Genomic DNA, 15,475 nt, shown 5'->3' with positions numbered 1-15,475 from the left:
GGATATTCTTATAATAATGTACATTAGAAAACTATTGACATTCTAAAAAATATGTACATCAAAAAACTATGGACATTCTTATAATATTGTACATCAGAAAACTATGGACATTATAATAATATTGTACATCAGAAAACTATGGACATTCTTATGATATTGTACTTCAGAAAACTATGGACATTCACATAATATTGTACATCAGAAAACTATTGACATTCTAATAATAAAATGAATACAATATTGATAGTTATACCTGTGAAGTTTAATGGTAATAGAAACATTTCCGGAGATATTATCCGTTCTTATGATACTTCAGGTAAATTTCATTACCAGTTTTAAGGATTTAATATTTCGTAAAAAACATTCAGATATCATGTGATTAGTGATGAAGTGTTTTTGTAAAAATTATGTTTTTCATTGTTCAGTAATGATTGATATGTTTCAGATTCTTCCACCCCAAAAAACCATTTCAGATTAAGAAGGAATGTGACGCTTTAAAGCAAAGCTGATTTTTGTTATTCATTATCGAGCTGATGAACAGCCAAGATATAGATGATCGACCATAAGTGTACTCTATGTATATGTACATGTCTCTAGGAGAAACGTCCGCTTTGGGTTATAATCGATACAGTTAAAGTAGTAAAATGTGTTAGAGTTTACTTCAATAATCACCTCAATTTACATAACAAGGTGTTTTTAGACGTCCGCACATTTTGTTAATTAATTGAAATACATTAATCGATCTCGTATTGGGGGAAAAAACTTTAGATGGATAAAATGCATGATTCAATGTCGTCTCTTACGAGCTAACATTACAATAGATGAATTATTCTTTTAAGAAAAAAAAACGTCTTCAAATCGATAAAATATACATAATAAACATGTGTCAACGCAACCTCGATACTTCAAAGGTTACTAACACTATAGCCATCCTTCAACTTTCTCATAAGAAAACTGGAGGCAACATCTAGACACAAAATATTTGATCTTTTGATGTACATCAAACGAATTATATAACGGTACACGGTGGTTGACTGTGTTGCTTTGAAATTGGGCGTCGCTGTCTCGGTAATCTTCAAATAAAATCACTGAAGACTTGTGATTGGTATTTTTCTCAAGAATTGCCTTCAGTTTTACTCCTGGAGTGTCGAGGATGGTGTCAGCGAGCAGTGCTGCCTTTGCATTATTCACATCAAAATTATTTTCGCCGAGATTCAACATACCGGGAAACCACACAGCATTTTTTCAAGGCTACTTAACTTTATATCAATTACAATTAAGTAACTGAGTAATTGAGTCCAAAAATGGTGAAACCACAACGGTTAGTTTTCGCAGTAGGGACAATTCAGTCTAGGAGAACATTGAAATTTGAACATATATCGGGAAAACCGGTTCTAATGGAAATTAGATCAGTCAGTTTTACTGTGATATGACAGAAAAACCCATGGTGGTGAAATGTTTAAACACGCTCACTGTCCGCCAGTACACATTGGTCGAACATCTTGTATGCCGAACCCTGTCCCTTGCTCGTAGAGTAATGCTAATTTTGTTTCGAACTGCTCAAATCGCTCTGACAGTAGTGTGTTTATCTTATTAAGTGAATTGTCTTGCCTAACCATTTCATTACCTCTTCAGTGATTATGTAGTTCATTTGTTTAACGTGCGTGACTTTGGCTCGGAATTGGGTACAGCGTACATATTGTACCTGCTTAATCGTATTCATCAACGATTTGTAATTACAACGGTATCAATCAAAATACTAAACAATGGCGTGGAATTTGTCAACATATTTTTTTGTTTGTTATATGTTTCATAAGAAATGTAGAACAATACATTTATGCCATATTTTGCTTCTTGGTTATGTAAAAGAATTAGCCTGAACGAATTATCCCTTTAATATTTTTGCGTATTGTTTTGATTGTTCGCTAATAGACATTCGGAACTTCTCGATATATATATAAATTAATTACTAGGGACATAACGAAAAGGAATAGTATTAATAGAAATAGTCTTACTTAGGTCATATTTAATATTCCAGCGTTTACTATCACTGTCGTTATAGTATAACCCCCTCTCCCGCCGAAATTTGCCTTAGTACAAGTGGAAGGCAGATGGAATAGGTTGTGGATCCTTTTATGTACATAAAAATAATGGAATAATGGAACAATGTATGACATTCTTGGGCGTCGCTGTCTGTTATCTTCAAAGATAGTCTCTCTTAGGCTTGTGATTTTTCAGTGCTATGACATATCCGGGGAGTAATTATAACGACATTGATAGTAACCTCTGGAGTGTTGAGTACATCGTATGTACAAGGTCTGTTCTAAAACAGCCATAATCTCATGGTCAATTGTCAACGCATTCTTACTGAAGGACATTCACAATACCATGTTTTAATATAAATTAAACTAAATGATATTATTCAGTATTAATTAGTAAAAACAATGAATTCTTGCCCATTTATAAATTTGTTATAGCCCAATCTCGTATTGAGAAAGTAGGATCAAGGCTAGAGTTGTAGATATAAGCTTGACTTTTAAACATCCAAACCAATTTGATCATTTACAACATAACATATATAAGTTTCCGTTCCGTTTACACTTTAAGGAAAACTAGTAATCTAATGACATAATTGAAATATCAATATGCTTTCAAATCATAATATATTGAAGGAGAAAATAGACAATACAGCAAATATTATGCACAAAATACGCGTTTTTTCAGAGATCGTAGAAAGAACAATAGTTATGTAAAAACAACTATCATAGCTTAAAATGTCTGAAAAATATGTGGACAATGAACATCTGTTTTTAAGTAGCGATTCGTATCAACATTTCTTTGTGTTTTATACAAAGTAACCAATAAAATCCTTTTTAATCTAGTTTACGTACAGGGAAGGTGCACAATATTTGCTCCCATAGATTTGTTTGCCAAAAAATCGCTTGTTGAAGTTTTGTGGTGCCAGCAGTAATTTAGTGTTCATACGGACATTCTTTGTGTGTCTGTTATACAGAATTGGTTTGTATTGAAGCGGATGTCGTTCGATTTTGATATATCGTGTGGTCAGCCGTACCGCATGGTGCGGCCATGGCCTTCCTACCATCGAACACGTGTTCGTCCCGGTTCCAGTTGTTAACACCGTTTAAAAAGAAATGTCTTGTTCCTGGCATCGTCGCTAATATTTTGCCGGAATTTTACTGCATTATCCAATACCGGAATTTATTTCGGTATTTTTATTTTATTGTAGAATTAATCTTGCACTTCTAGTTCATAGCAAACGGAGTTAGCATTAGCGGAGACATGAATTAGGTATTGATTTTGAGTATTACTATTTTTATTCGTATCGTGATATATTTTCAGACTGTAAGTCGTCATTATTTTTAATGTAAGTGGCAATAATTAATTCGTTTAACTTTGGTATTGTCGTTGATGGGAGTTGCTGCCCTTTGATCATGTGTAAGTGTTGTGTCATCCTCGGTGCCCGGGGCGTTATATATGCTAACGCTGATAGGTAATTGTCCAATGCCGAGTTACCGAGGATGTAGGGGCATGTTTGTATGTCGGATAATGTCGACATGTGTTCTATATGTCCTTATTTGAGTTTCAGTCGTGCGGGGTAAGGGAAAGCGACCCTCGAGGCTCTCTACCAGCCCCTATGTAAGGAACAAGAATGGTTCCATGTCGTTGAGTGCATCAGCCAGTCGGAGTGAGAATGGTCCCAGTACTTCGAGTGTTACAGCTCCAGCAGTAGCTAGTGGGGGTAACATTGTAGATGATAAAGACAAGGCAAATCTATTAAATGAATATTTCTGTAGGTTTACTAATATTGACGATAGCAAGTGCCTATTTTACAGTTGAAAACTAATAGTGTTTTTAAATAATCTACCTGTTACTTCTAATGAAATTTGTGATGTTTTAATTAATTTAAAGCTTGGAAAAGCTTCAGGTGAAGATGGTATAAGTCACCAAAGACTTAAATACATGGCTGATACAGTTTGTAAACCTCTTAAGGTTCTTTCATCTACCTGTATATTTCCAAATGAATGGAAAATGGCTAAAGTTATGCCTCTCTTTAAAAAAGGAGATAGACATTCTATATCAAACTATCGTCCCATTTCTCTCCCTTTCTACTGTTCACAGTTGGGAAAGTGTTTAAAAGGGTAATGTTTAAGCACGTGCATAATTATTTAATAATAATAATAATTTATTTTACCAGTTTCAAGCCGGATTTATGCCTGGTCATTCAATAGTATACCAATTAATTGAAATAAATATACCATAACATTTGTCTAAATCTCATACCCGGTATTTGTATGATATTCTGTGACATTTCTAAAGCCTTTGACAGAGTCTGGCACAAATGTCTTATAATTAAATTAAAATCATATGGTATTTCGATTGGGTAACCTATTGTCCTGGTTAGAAAATTACTTAAGAGAAAGACATCAAAACGTATTTATAAACAATTCTTCTTCTGATATTGGTATGATATGAGAAGATGTCCCTCAAGGCTCAATTCTTGGACCATTTCTTTTCCTTATTTATATAAATGATTTAGCTGATGAACTTCAATCAACAACACGTTTATTCGCTGATGACACTACCCTTATAAAGTCATCATCTTCATGTCGTGAATTAGAAGCAGATTTACATAGGGATTTAGATAAATCAAATCGATGGGCAAAACGTGCCTTGTTTCTTTTAATCCTAATAAAACTGAGGTAATTTTTATATCAAATTTTGATGACATTGACAAATATTTGGACTTAATTTTTGATGGAACATTTTAGATTTTAGTAGTTTTCATAGACATTTTGAGGTCATTTTAATTCAAATGCTAAATGGTCTGATCACATCAATGAAATTTATAAATCAGTTATAAAAAAAAAAAAAAAAATAATAATAATATATCCTAAGGAAAATCAAATATATGTTAAAGCATGATGCTCTTTTAAGAATTTATAAGTCTTTTATTTTACCTGTTCTTGAATATGCATGTGAAGTTTGGGACGGATGTTCTCAGGCTAATTATTAGCGTGTTATACTAGAAATGAATCATTATATTTTGAAACAAATTTGGAACCCCTTTCAGACAGAAGAGCTAAAAGAAAACTACAGTTACTTTATAAGATAAATAACTTATTACCTCCTACTAGGCTATCATAATCCTTATACTTTAAGAAATTGTGAAAGTTTCCAAATTCCAATTATCGACTCCACTACAACAAAATCTTTCTTTCCCACTACTTGAAGAAGCTCGAACAACTTAGATGTTAAAGTTAAATCTTTACCTTTTTCTTCCTTTAAACTAGCTCTTTCTCAGTCTATATCTATGAGTCTACCATGTTATTTTAATTATGGAGAAAGAAAATTTAATATTATACATACTAAATTAAGTCATCAGTGTAGTTCTCTAAACGATGACCTTTTCCGTGTAAATTTGGCACCAAATTCTATTTGTATAAATTGTGGCTACACTTGTGAAAATGCTAACCATTTCTTTTTTGTATGTTAAAATTATGCTGCTGCCCATACAGAAATGCTCCAAGTTTTAAATGATTTAGATATACAAGTAAATTTAAATTTATTACTTTATGGAAATGAAAACTTGGCTTTGGAAGTAAACTGTCATGTATTTGAACTTGTGCATTCATTTATAAAGTCCAGCAGAAGATTTGGAATTCTACATAATATTATAATACAGAGTATATATCTTGTTGTTATATACTCTGACAAATATACCCGTAATTATTATTTATACCTATGGTATGTATGTCATCACCTGTAAATATTTTATGTTGATTGAAGAAGGCTTCTTAAGTTGAAATAACTGCCTAATCCATTTGTACATTTATGACAATAAGATATGTTTAAAAGTCAAAGGGTAACAGGGAACCGGTCCATGGTCCTTTATCAGCAGATCAGCTAGAGTCTGTTTTGAGCAGGTGTCTGCCAGGGTTGCCCAACAGCTAGTGGAAGCAGTCCAACAGGCAACTGAGCTGGTTTGCACAACTCCCCGGCCTGAAGGTACTAGTAATTCAGAATTCATTACAATCTTTGGCATGAAATGTAAGCCATTTTAACCCAATCCTACATCAGGTTCAAAGCGTTTGTGACGATTTGGGTGTTTCAGTATCATGCACTATAAGACAAAAGATAATCATTAGGGAATTTGTTGGCCTTGGGCAGCTTTTGTCAAAACCTGCCCCAATTGTTGAAGATAAACATTTTTCTGTTGTTAACGGGCAGTTGGTAATGTAAGAAAAACAAAAGAGTGTGAAGATAAATGACATTGATATGTGGACGGATGCTTTTACTATTTTCATTTCTGTCTATATATCTGCCCATCCTGAGGATATTTCTGGGTTGTTAAAGTATATGCATACAGTTAAGTTAGGGGCCAGGAGAACTGGGGGACTGACATGGAAATCTTATGACGAACAGTTTCGCCTTAAAAAGGTTCGTCACAATTCATTGCGATGGTATCAGGTGTACCAGGAGTTGTGGCTCCTCTATATGTATGGAAATTCTGGAGTAGTAGGTAATAAGTCTGGTCAAAAACAAACAGATGTCTGTAATTCATGTTAAGACTAAATGATAGAGTTGATAGCCATCTTCCTATCTCATGATTACCAGAGTTGTTAGTTAAGTTAATACAGATATTATCAGTGGTTTGTAGTCGGTATTATTTTCAGCTCGCCTTTTACAATTGTTGAACCACCAGCCCATTTAGTTATACATTGTGGGGTGAATGATGTAGCACAGGTTAATTCATGCGAGTTAAGGCATAGGCTGATATTAAGGATTGTTGACGAATTTTCAGGATATGTTCCCTACCAATAGACTGGTGTGTCAGCCATTTTACCTCGCATTAATTGGCGGGGTGAAGTTAATTTACAGTTAAACTGATTCCAGTGAGAATCATTAGCCAGATAGGGTCTTGCAATGGTAGGTGAGGTGGTTGTTACAATGAGACACCCAGAAATAACTGATAAGAACTAAGTTTTGTTTTCGGATGGTGTTCACTTGAGTCGGATAGTAATCTGTTTTTTTGTATCGTTTGCAGCATTTGTAACTAGCACAGAAAGAGTTTCTTCTCCTTTTGGCGAATTAGGCACTTGGGCCTGGTTGCTTTAGTTTTAAGCAAATGCAGTTGGTAATTGTTTGGTGCACGTTTCGTTAAGTTGGTGCTTGCAGTCAGGACAATCATAAAATAAAAAAAAAAAAAAAAAAAAAAAAAAAAAAATTGAATACAAAATTTATTGATTGATTTTGTTTTGCTATGCTGCATTGATTTGTATATTTTGGAGGAAGAGTTTGATATTGCTGGTTTTATTTGTGGTCGCCCTAATACGCCCCAAATTTTGGTTGGGTCGGTGTCCTCTTTTATGCGATTTGCATAATTTTTGTGCGTACATTTGTTTGGTTACGCTTCCAGCAGAGCAATTGGCTCATTTTGACATCTGCTCTTCCTCATATTTGTTATTTTGGCACTTATTTGTATGGTGCATCTTGTTATTTTAGCATTTTATATGCCATTTTTGATATGGCTTGGCACTTATTTGTATGGTGCATCTTGTTATTTTAGCATTTTATATGCCATTTTTGATATGGCTTTACGCAGCAAATTTATTTATATTTGGCCATTTTTTCTTGGAATTGTCCTGACTGTAACGCATTTCTGTTGGCGGTGACAACATCTAATGTTGTCATTTGGCGGTGTTTCACTTGGAGCAACAGAAAATGCTGATATAGAATTTGTAAGTCTATTATATACAACAGCTTCTATTTTGTGGAATTTCCTGTTCCCAGTTTCCATTTTAATATTAGCTGTTTTTAATTCTCATGTTGAAGCTTTGGCCAACTTCTGCCATTCCTATTAGGTTAAAAATATATTCAAATATAGTTTAATATTCCCATTGAAGGCTAAGTATTATAATGAAGGTTGTTATTGATTGAATATTGATTGGATATTTTCAATTAAAATTAAGTCTTGGTAAATATCAATTTTGTGTTTGTCTTCTATTTGATAATAAGAACTAATGGTCTCTCAATTAGTTCAGTTTATCAGATGAAGACAAAAGAGTTACGCCCCCTGTCCTTCTATAGCAGTGGAACTCTCTTGTTGGGAGGTGAATAAAATCCTTTTTAATCTAGTTTACGTACAGGGAAGGTGCACAATATTTGCTCCCATAGATTTGTTTGCCAAAAAACCCACCCTTCCCACCCATTTTTCTATTGCTAGTGTGCTGATTGATATCTTGCGTTTCTGCTGTCGGTTTTTAATTTGTATGTTTCAGCTCATCACTTCCTGTGTGAAGATCCTTCGTCGAGGCTTCAGCATGATTTCCCAGAGTGCAGTGGAAGTTATTCCAGGGCATCACAGATTGTTTGGGACATATTGCAGTAGCAAGAATTATCTGAACTTTGTCGTGAAATTAATTGTTCCGTGTAAATTCCATTTGGCGGTGTTTCACTTGGAGCAACAGAAAATGCTGATATAGAATTTGTAAGTCTATTATATACAACAGCTTCTATTTTGTGGAATTTCCTGTTCCCAGTTTCCATTTTAATATTAGCTGTTTTTAATTCTCATGTTGAAGCTTTGGCCAACTTCTGCCATTCCTATTAGGTTAAAAATATATTCAAATATAGTTTAATATTCCCATTGAAGGCTAAGTATTATAATGAAGGTTGTTATTGATTGAATATTGATTGGATATTTTCAATTAAAATTAAGTCTTGGTAAATATCAATTTTGTGTTTGTCTTCTATTTGATAATTAGTAAAAACAATGAATTCTTGCCCATTTATAAATTTGTTATAGCCCAATCTCGTATTGAGAAAGTAGGATCAAGGCTAGAGTTGTAGATATAAGCTTGACTTTTAAACATCCAAACCAATTTGATCATTTACAACATAACATATATAAGTTTCCGTTCCGTTTACACTTTAAGGAAAACTAGTAATCTAATGACATAATTGAAATATCAATATGCTTTCAAATCATAATATATTGAAGGAGAAAATAGACAATACAGCAAATGTTATGCACAAAATACGCGTTTATTCAGAGATCGTAGAAAGAACAATAGTTATGTAAAAACAATTATCATAGCTTAAAATGTCTGAAAATATGTGGACAATGAACATCTGTTTTTAAGTAGCGATTCGTATCAACATTTCTTTGTGTTTTATACAAAGTAATCAATGTCATCAGCATATATCAGCCAGCTTCATGTCCTTTGAAACGTTTACACTTATATAGGATTTTCATTGAGTACGATATCCATGTCATATGAAGTTTCATGAAATCAATGTGTTACAAGATCAATAAAATGAAACATGAAAGCATGTATTTTAAAATACATCAAAACTTAAACATACATTACATTAAAACATCAAAATGCTTTAATAAAAGTCAAGCAGAAACAGCCACATTGTCATACTGACATCGAATTCTTTATCATAATACATCCTATTTTCATTGCAACACCACTATATAACCTTTACAAACGCAGTTGGCGTTGTCCGTCCAGCGCATGAACTGCCATCCGCTTATTTTGACGTCATAATCAATGTGACGTCATAGTAACAATTGTCGTTCCTGTGATCACGGAAGATGACTGTTGAAATGGCTGTTTCGTCTTTGACAATATGTAATTTTTTTATGCTAAATAATTGGATAACAGGCAGTTTATATGAAGCTATAGTACAATCCCGTTTATAAGGACCACCAATAGGACAATGAATGGTCTTTATAGACGAGTTGCTTTTATATATAGGTCAAAATGCATTGAAATTCTCCATTTTGGACATCAAGAAGAAATTACGAAATTCGCTGATCCAATCAAACTACTCAGGATGTTTATATGATATCACATCTCTCTTAGATTAGTTATGCTAAAACATATACCTCCACTTCACACATACAGAAATTTACATTTACAAGTTTCGCGATTTTTACGTAGCGTCCATAGATTGGTTGTTGACATGTAAACGTTTCGAACCTTGTGGTGCTGATAGCGGCTCCAGTGTTGTAACAATCAGTAAAGGGGCCATTGGGTAACGAGCCCACACTAATACTAACATCAGTCAGGCTAGTACCTAGAATAAACCAACTTTAGTATGAAAGAAATGTTTACGATAAAAATTAGAAATTACCTGAAATAAAGTTGATTTATGAAAAAAAAAAAAAAAAAAAAAAAAAAAAAAACCATATATATATATGTGTGTGTGTTATTGATGGAATAAAACTTGAAATAAATAAATATAAATGAAGGTAATAGATATCAATACATGAACATTATTTTAATTTGACTCAAAATATCTTTTTTAAAACAAAATAGCAAAAATTGACAAGCACGATGACTTTTAGAAAGTATAAAGAATAAAGAAACAGACGGCTAGGAGAAAGTGGCCAGTGCCTCGATGACTGCAATCGAAAGGCAAACATACGTTAAATTACTACCACCAATTTTAGCTAAAGTAGCATTTCGTCATGTGATTGATGTATACAAAACCCAACATACATAATTCATTTTTACAGGACAACGATTTGTGGTAAATTAAAAGCCAAATAGTATTTCATGAATTTTGACAACGATATTGATTTTAGATGAAATTTTTGTTGCGTAAAAAGTCATTATTTTCGAGGATACTATGGAACCACGAATATGAAATCAAATTTTGTTTTATACATATTTTTTAAACGCTAATCATCGACTTACCACGGATATTTCTATCCATTTCATGATATCAAAGTTCCAAGTCATGACGAAAAGTACAGAATATTATCTAATATCGCATGAATAGTCAATTTTGCGTTTCCATGCTCGACAACATTTGTACGGCACTTTAATACCGTTCTGTTGTATAATAAGTAGTTGAATCAGTTTCAACGCGATTAATAGTTACGAATTCTAACCGCCCGTAACATACGCGATAAGAAGGTGGTAAACAGCATTTCATCCTTGATACTCCAGGGGTTACAATCACTGACGTTATATCCACCTCTAGACTATATAATAGTTAAACTGCAGACAACATAACAAAACAGATAATTTAGACCTTTGATAGTACACCAAAAGTATCCTACAACAGTTTACTATGGTTGGCTGTGGGGCGTCGCTCCTTCTGTAGCCTTCAAAGGAAGTCTTTGCAGGCATGTGATTTGTTAGAATTTTCTCTCCTGTACTGCCTTCGGTTTCATTATGGGATAGTTCAGGGGTGGATATAAAGTCAGTATAAGTAACCCCTGGAGTATCGAGGAAGACATTATTTTGATATTCAAACTACTTGTACCTGCTGTGTCATCGTGCCTTTGCAGTACCGCTACATCTCTAATTAGATAAGTGTCCGACAGATCGACCCTCCAAAACTCGTCTGATGCCAAGCCAGTACACGCACAGGAGTCGCCAGGCTGGACGGCAACAGGGTACCTACTGTCATCTACCGCCTTGTATGCCTCGTAGATTCCAGAGAACGGTGGGAAAGTTGAGGACTGGACAGCTGTCTTGCCGGCAGCAACATTGCCATACTTACCTGAAAGGATGAATCAAATAACAACAATTACATCTGTAGACGAGCGACAAGAAACATCCTAAATATGTTTGCGAGATAGTTTTGCGTTAAGAAATCAGAAATAGGACACAAACTTTGATTCAATAATCTGGATGTGAAATAATCATTCATTACTGTATACATGCACTATTTCATTTTCGCGGATTTCACGAGATTTCGAGAGATATCGAATTCAAATGTTTCACGAATAAATGTACAAAACTTATAATATGTCTGCGCATTATTTTTCTGTTGAGTAATCAGTTTTATCAAATAATCAACCGGATATCCAGCGATGTCGCCTGTGTAATATGTTTGCATATATCCAATTGTAATATGACCTGGAGTAATTTCCATTGACTGGAAATTTATTGTGATGTCAAGACAGAAACAATAAAATGACGTCAGGAAAAATAACGTGACGTCAGGGCATGAAAAAATGGCGGCCTCCTCTGTATTTTCGCAAAACATGTTGACATGAACTTCTTTAAAATGTAGTTCTATGTAATTATGTGATAAAAGGTGTCTTGAATGTGTGTTCTTTCATATGAGATTTTATGAAACTCGTCTCGAAGTTTTAAGTTTTGGTCGCAAAGGCTCGCAACAATAAAAACTTCTCGTTTCATAAAATCTCATTTGAAATGAACACTAATTTTAGATCTTATATAAAGGAGACGAGCTTCATAACGAAAAAGGCAATAATCTGAATATGAAAGCGTAATTCATTACTGTTAACCATTTTTATTTTTGCGACCTTTTTCGCGTAATTTCTCGAGAGAGTTCGAACATATTAATGTTTCTGAACATGTTGATATAAATACGAAAAGTTGAAAACAGTGTTGTCTGTCGATTAAAACTGTGATGATAGATCTACACTTCAATTAAACTTTAACTACCTACATTTTCAAACGGTGTAGTTATTTCAATCCTATAATGAAATTAGATTCTGTTATATCGCAGTCGTTTTCTAGTAAAATAGTTTTATAATCCAACAGTCAATTATTCTATTTTGGCAGATGCTGGCAGTACTGAGGGAGTAAAACGAAGGTAAGTAACTGTGGTGGATCAAAATGTCATCCAATCGATGTATCATATAAAGTGTATTCAAAAAATTCTTTTGTTATTTTCTAACAAAAAAGGTTAAGAGTCTTTACGTTATTCTTTTGCAGCAATTGCATATTTGGGATACTTATTTTAAACTATATGACTTATTTTGAGTGATATTTGAGAATATAATGTAAATCAGATGGCATAGATGGATCACATAATTTTACATATTTGCTATGAAATTCCTTTGTTATCAGTCTTGTTTTCAAATTCTATTTAATGAACGAATTTAAGGTTACCTTTTAGCTCATAATATTTCGAGCTCCTCTTTTCCACGGTTGGGATGAAATCGTCCATCCTTGTGCTATATGTGAAACACTTTCCTTTCGCCGTGAAGAACACAGAAAAACAGTCAGAAAGGTAAAGACATTCTTGGGCACACTGCGGTAAACTGTCTACAGAAACTTTCGACAACAAGCCATCGTCGGGTAAGACATGGTCGTATCTGCTATCGGCATGGAAACAGTTCTGCTGGAAATCTTGAAAACAAGTAAGGAGGTAAGATAAACGGTTAAGCTGGTTATTTATGTGAGCCAAATTTTCCCGATTTAACTTCAAACTTAAACGAATATTCGTGAAACTAAACTTCGCTAACTAGCTGAACGTGGACATACCTGTGACTTTATATCATATTCGCGTTTTTGTTGTGGTTTGTTTTTGTTTGTTGTTGAATTTCATTTTGTTTGTTGTTTTATTTTTCTTAATTGCCAAATTATCACTCTTACAAATATGGCGTTATTTTACGGTAATAAAGACTAATGTAACACGGCTGATTATTGTTTTGAAATTAATTCCTTTGTGGAAAGAATTCTCAGATATAATAGCGATTGTAGTAATAGCAGCAGTGCTAGGTAAATTTGACTTAATTATCAAAACAAAACCATTCAATATCAAACATGAGCATCATTTTTACTGATTTGAAAGGGATAATTTTGTATCATATCCCTGAAGTTTCGATCAGAAAAAGACGTTGATGAGTTAATATATGATTAAATTAATTAGGTTACTGGATCTGTCTGGTTAAAAAGTGCTGAATACTTCATAATTTTCGTTATAAAGATAGACTTACCAGCCAAAACTACAGTAATACATCGTATTCCGCAAAAAATCACAAGGGACATTTTCCACTATCGACACACAACGTATTAAAGTTGTCACATTACATTTGAATTTGGACCAAGGAACGATTATTTTATATGTGAATTCACACTTTGCATGTTAAACGCTAAGGCTGTATAAAATTTGCGCCTGTGTGAGTAGTCACCCAACCATGCTAATTGGTATTGATTTGGACCTTGCATATAATTGCCTACACTTGGAATTGCATTAAGTTATGACTTTTTTTAAAATTGGAAAACAGAAATGCAAAAAAAATAAATCTGTAAAATATTTTAGGATTTCTGAAATATTTATGCAAGTAAATAATTATTGCTCAACAAAGAGCATTTTGCAATGCCTTAGCAACAGATTTATGCAGAACACAACTATCATTGTTTTAAAGATGACAAAGACTTATCAGTGATATTGAAATAAAAAAACTAAAGATATATGATATTTTACCATCACAGTACGTGCTCTTGAAACATATGATTAGTATTCCCATAACCGGAGTTATTCACGATATGGAATACCTCTACGTTATTGAGAAAAATAACTGGTAACTTTGAAAGGGAAGTAACTCTGCCAAGGTGGTCTTTTCTATGCGAGTTCCTTAGTCTGCAAGTAACCTCCCTTGCTTGTATAACGACATAGTGTACCCTTACTGCAATAATTGGAGATTTCAAGCTACACCCTTCTTATAGCCTTAATGCACATTCAACTTAGCATGCTTAACCTATCTATTGACGCACTTAGCATATATATATATACCTGTATTAATTTGCAATAAGACACGCTCATTAAGGGGCCACCATTACCGCGTTAGGGAAAGCTATCCTATCCGTAGTGTTATGATGCCTAGCTCATTACTAAATACACAAGTTTGCGGTGAAATGTGTGGTAACAGTTGCGACAGAAAGAGGTGAGAAGAGAGAGGCATAAGGATAAACAAAACCAGATGATTAAAAGAGTTTACAGAAAACTACGAAAGTACAGATTGTCGCGACAAGGCATGATTTTACACATTGGTAGTGGCACAGGGGTTGGCGAAAGGATTTCGGAGAAAAATCAAAACAATGCAGTATCATAAAGCCAAAAAAACTCTTCATGTAATGCTGGGAGTTGAATAGGTGGAAACAAGCGAAATAGAGAGGAGAGGAAGCTGCTTCTTAAAACCTAAAATAGAAAAATTGAAGTGAAAGGTAAATGCCAAAATGTTTTGGAAAAATGAATTTTTGAAGTATGACAACCCTGTATTACCTTATTCAAGTATTATGATTAAGCTAACCAGACGTGTAAAGCTTTTCTTCAAATAAGGAAAGATTGAGGCATGGTTTTTGTATCGAAGAAACTCCGGATTTCAGTAGAATAACAGGCGTGTTTGTCCTAACCTCGGAATCATCCAGTGCATGAAGACTAGATAACTGCATTCAAGAACGAATAAAAAGTGTCATACTATGGAAAAAATGATAACAAGAAGTCATTTCAATTATCAAAAAGAGAATATCTTGAGATCAAACAAGAATGTCTGATGCATAAACAACGGACATCAATAGTTTTGTATCTAAGGTACTAAAGGACTGAAGAACTGCAGAAGTTAATAACAACAAACCCACTCTTAGCCGGCTATGTATTAAAGCATGAGAATAAAAAAAAACCTCACTTTCATTTCTTTTCATCTCAAAAGTGCCACTTAATGAGAAAGCAT

The 15,475-nt window shown here is 33.7% G+C and overlaps 1 protein-coding gene and 1 long non-coding RNA gene across 2 annotated transcripts; one reads left to right on the top strand and one right to left on the bottom strand.

Moving 5' to 3' along the window:
• The first annotated feature begins 2,866 nt into the window (after window positions 1-2,866).
• LOC138321335 (uncharacterized) lies at window positions 2,867-8,756 on the top strand. Its single transcript, XR_011208316.1, has 2 exons — window positions 2,867-3,309; window positions 3,608-8,756. It is a non-coding gene; the product is annotated as an uncharacterized lncRNA (long non-coding RNA).
• Window positions 8,757-11,130: 2,374 nt separating this feature from the next.
• Window positions 11,131-14,465, bottom strand: LOC138322479 (uncharacterized; the record flags this gene model as incomplete). The annotated part of the gene is made up of 3 exons (XM_069266506.1): window positions 11,131-11,544; window positions 12,909-13,137; window positions 14,397-14,465. Coding segments are annotated over 3 exons (666 nt in total), but the record flags the coding sequence as incomplete, so codon positions are not given.
• Window positions 14,466-15,475: the final 1,010 nt, after the last annotated feature.

This window comes from Argopecten irradians, chromosome 4 (assembly GCF_041381155.1).
Source record: "Argopecten irradians isolate NY chromosome 4, Ai_NY, whole genome shotgun sequence".
Lineage (NCBI taxonomy): Eukaryota > Metazoa > Mollusca > Bivalvia > Pectinida > Pectinidae > Argopecten > Argopecten irradians.
This window is presented reverse-complemented; position numbering and strand designations above follow the sequence as displayed.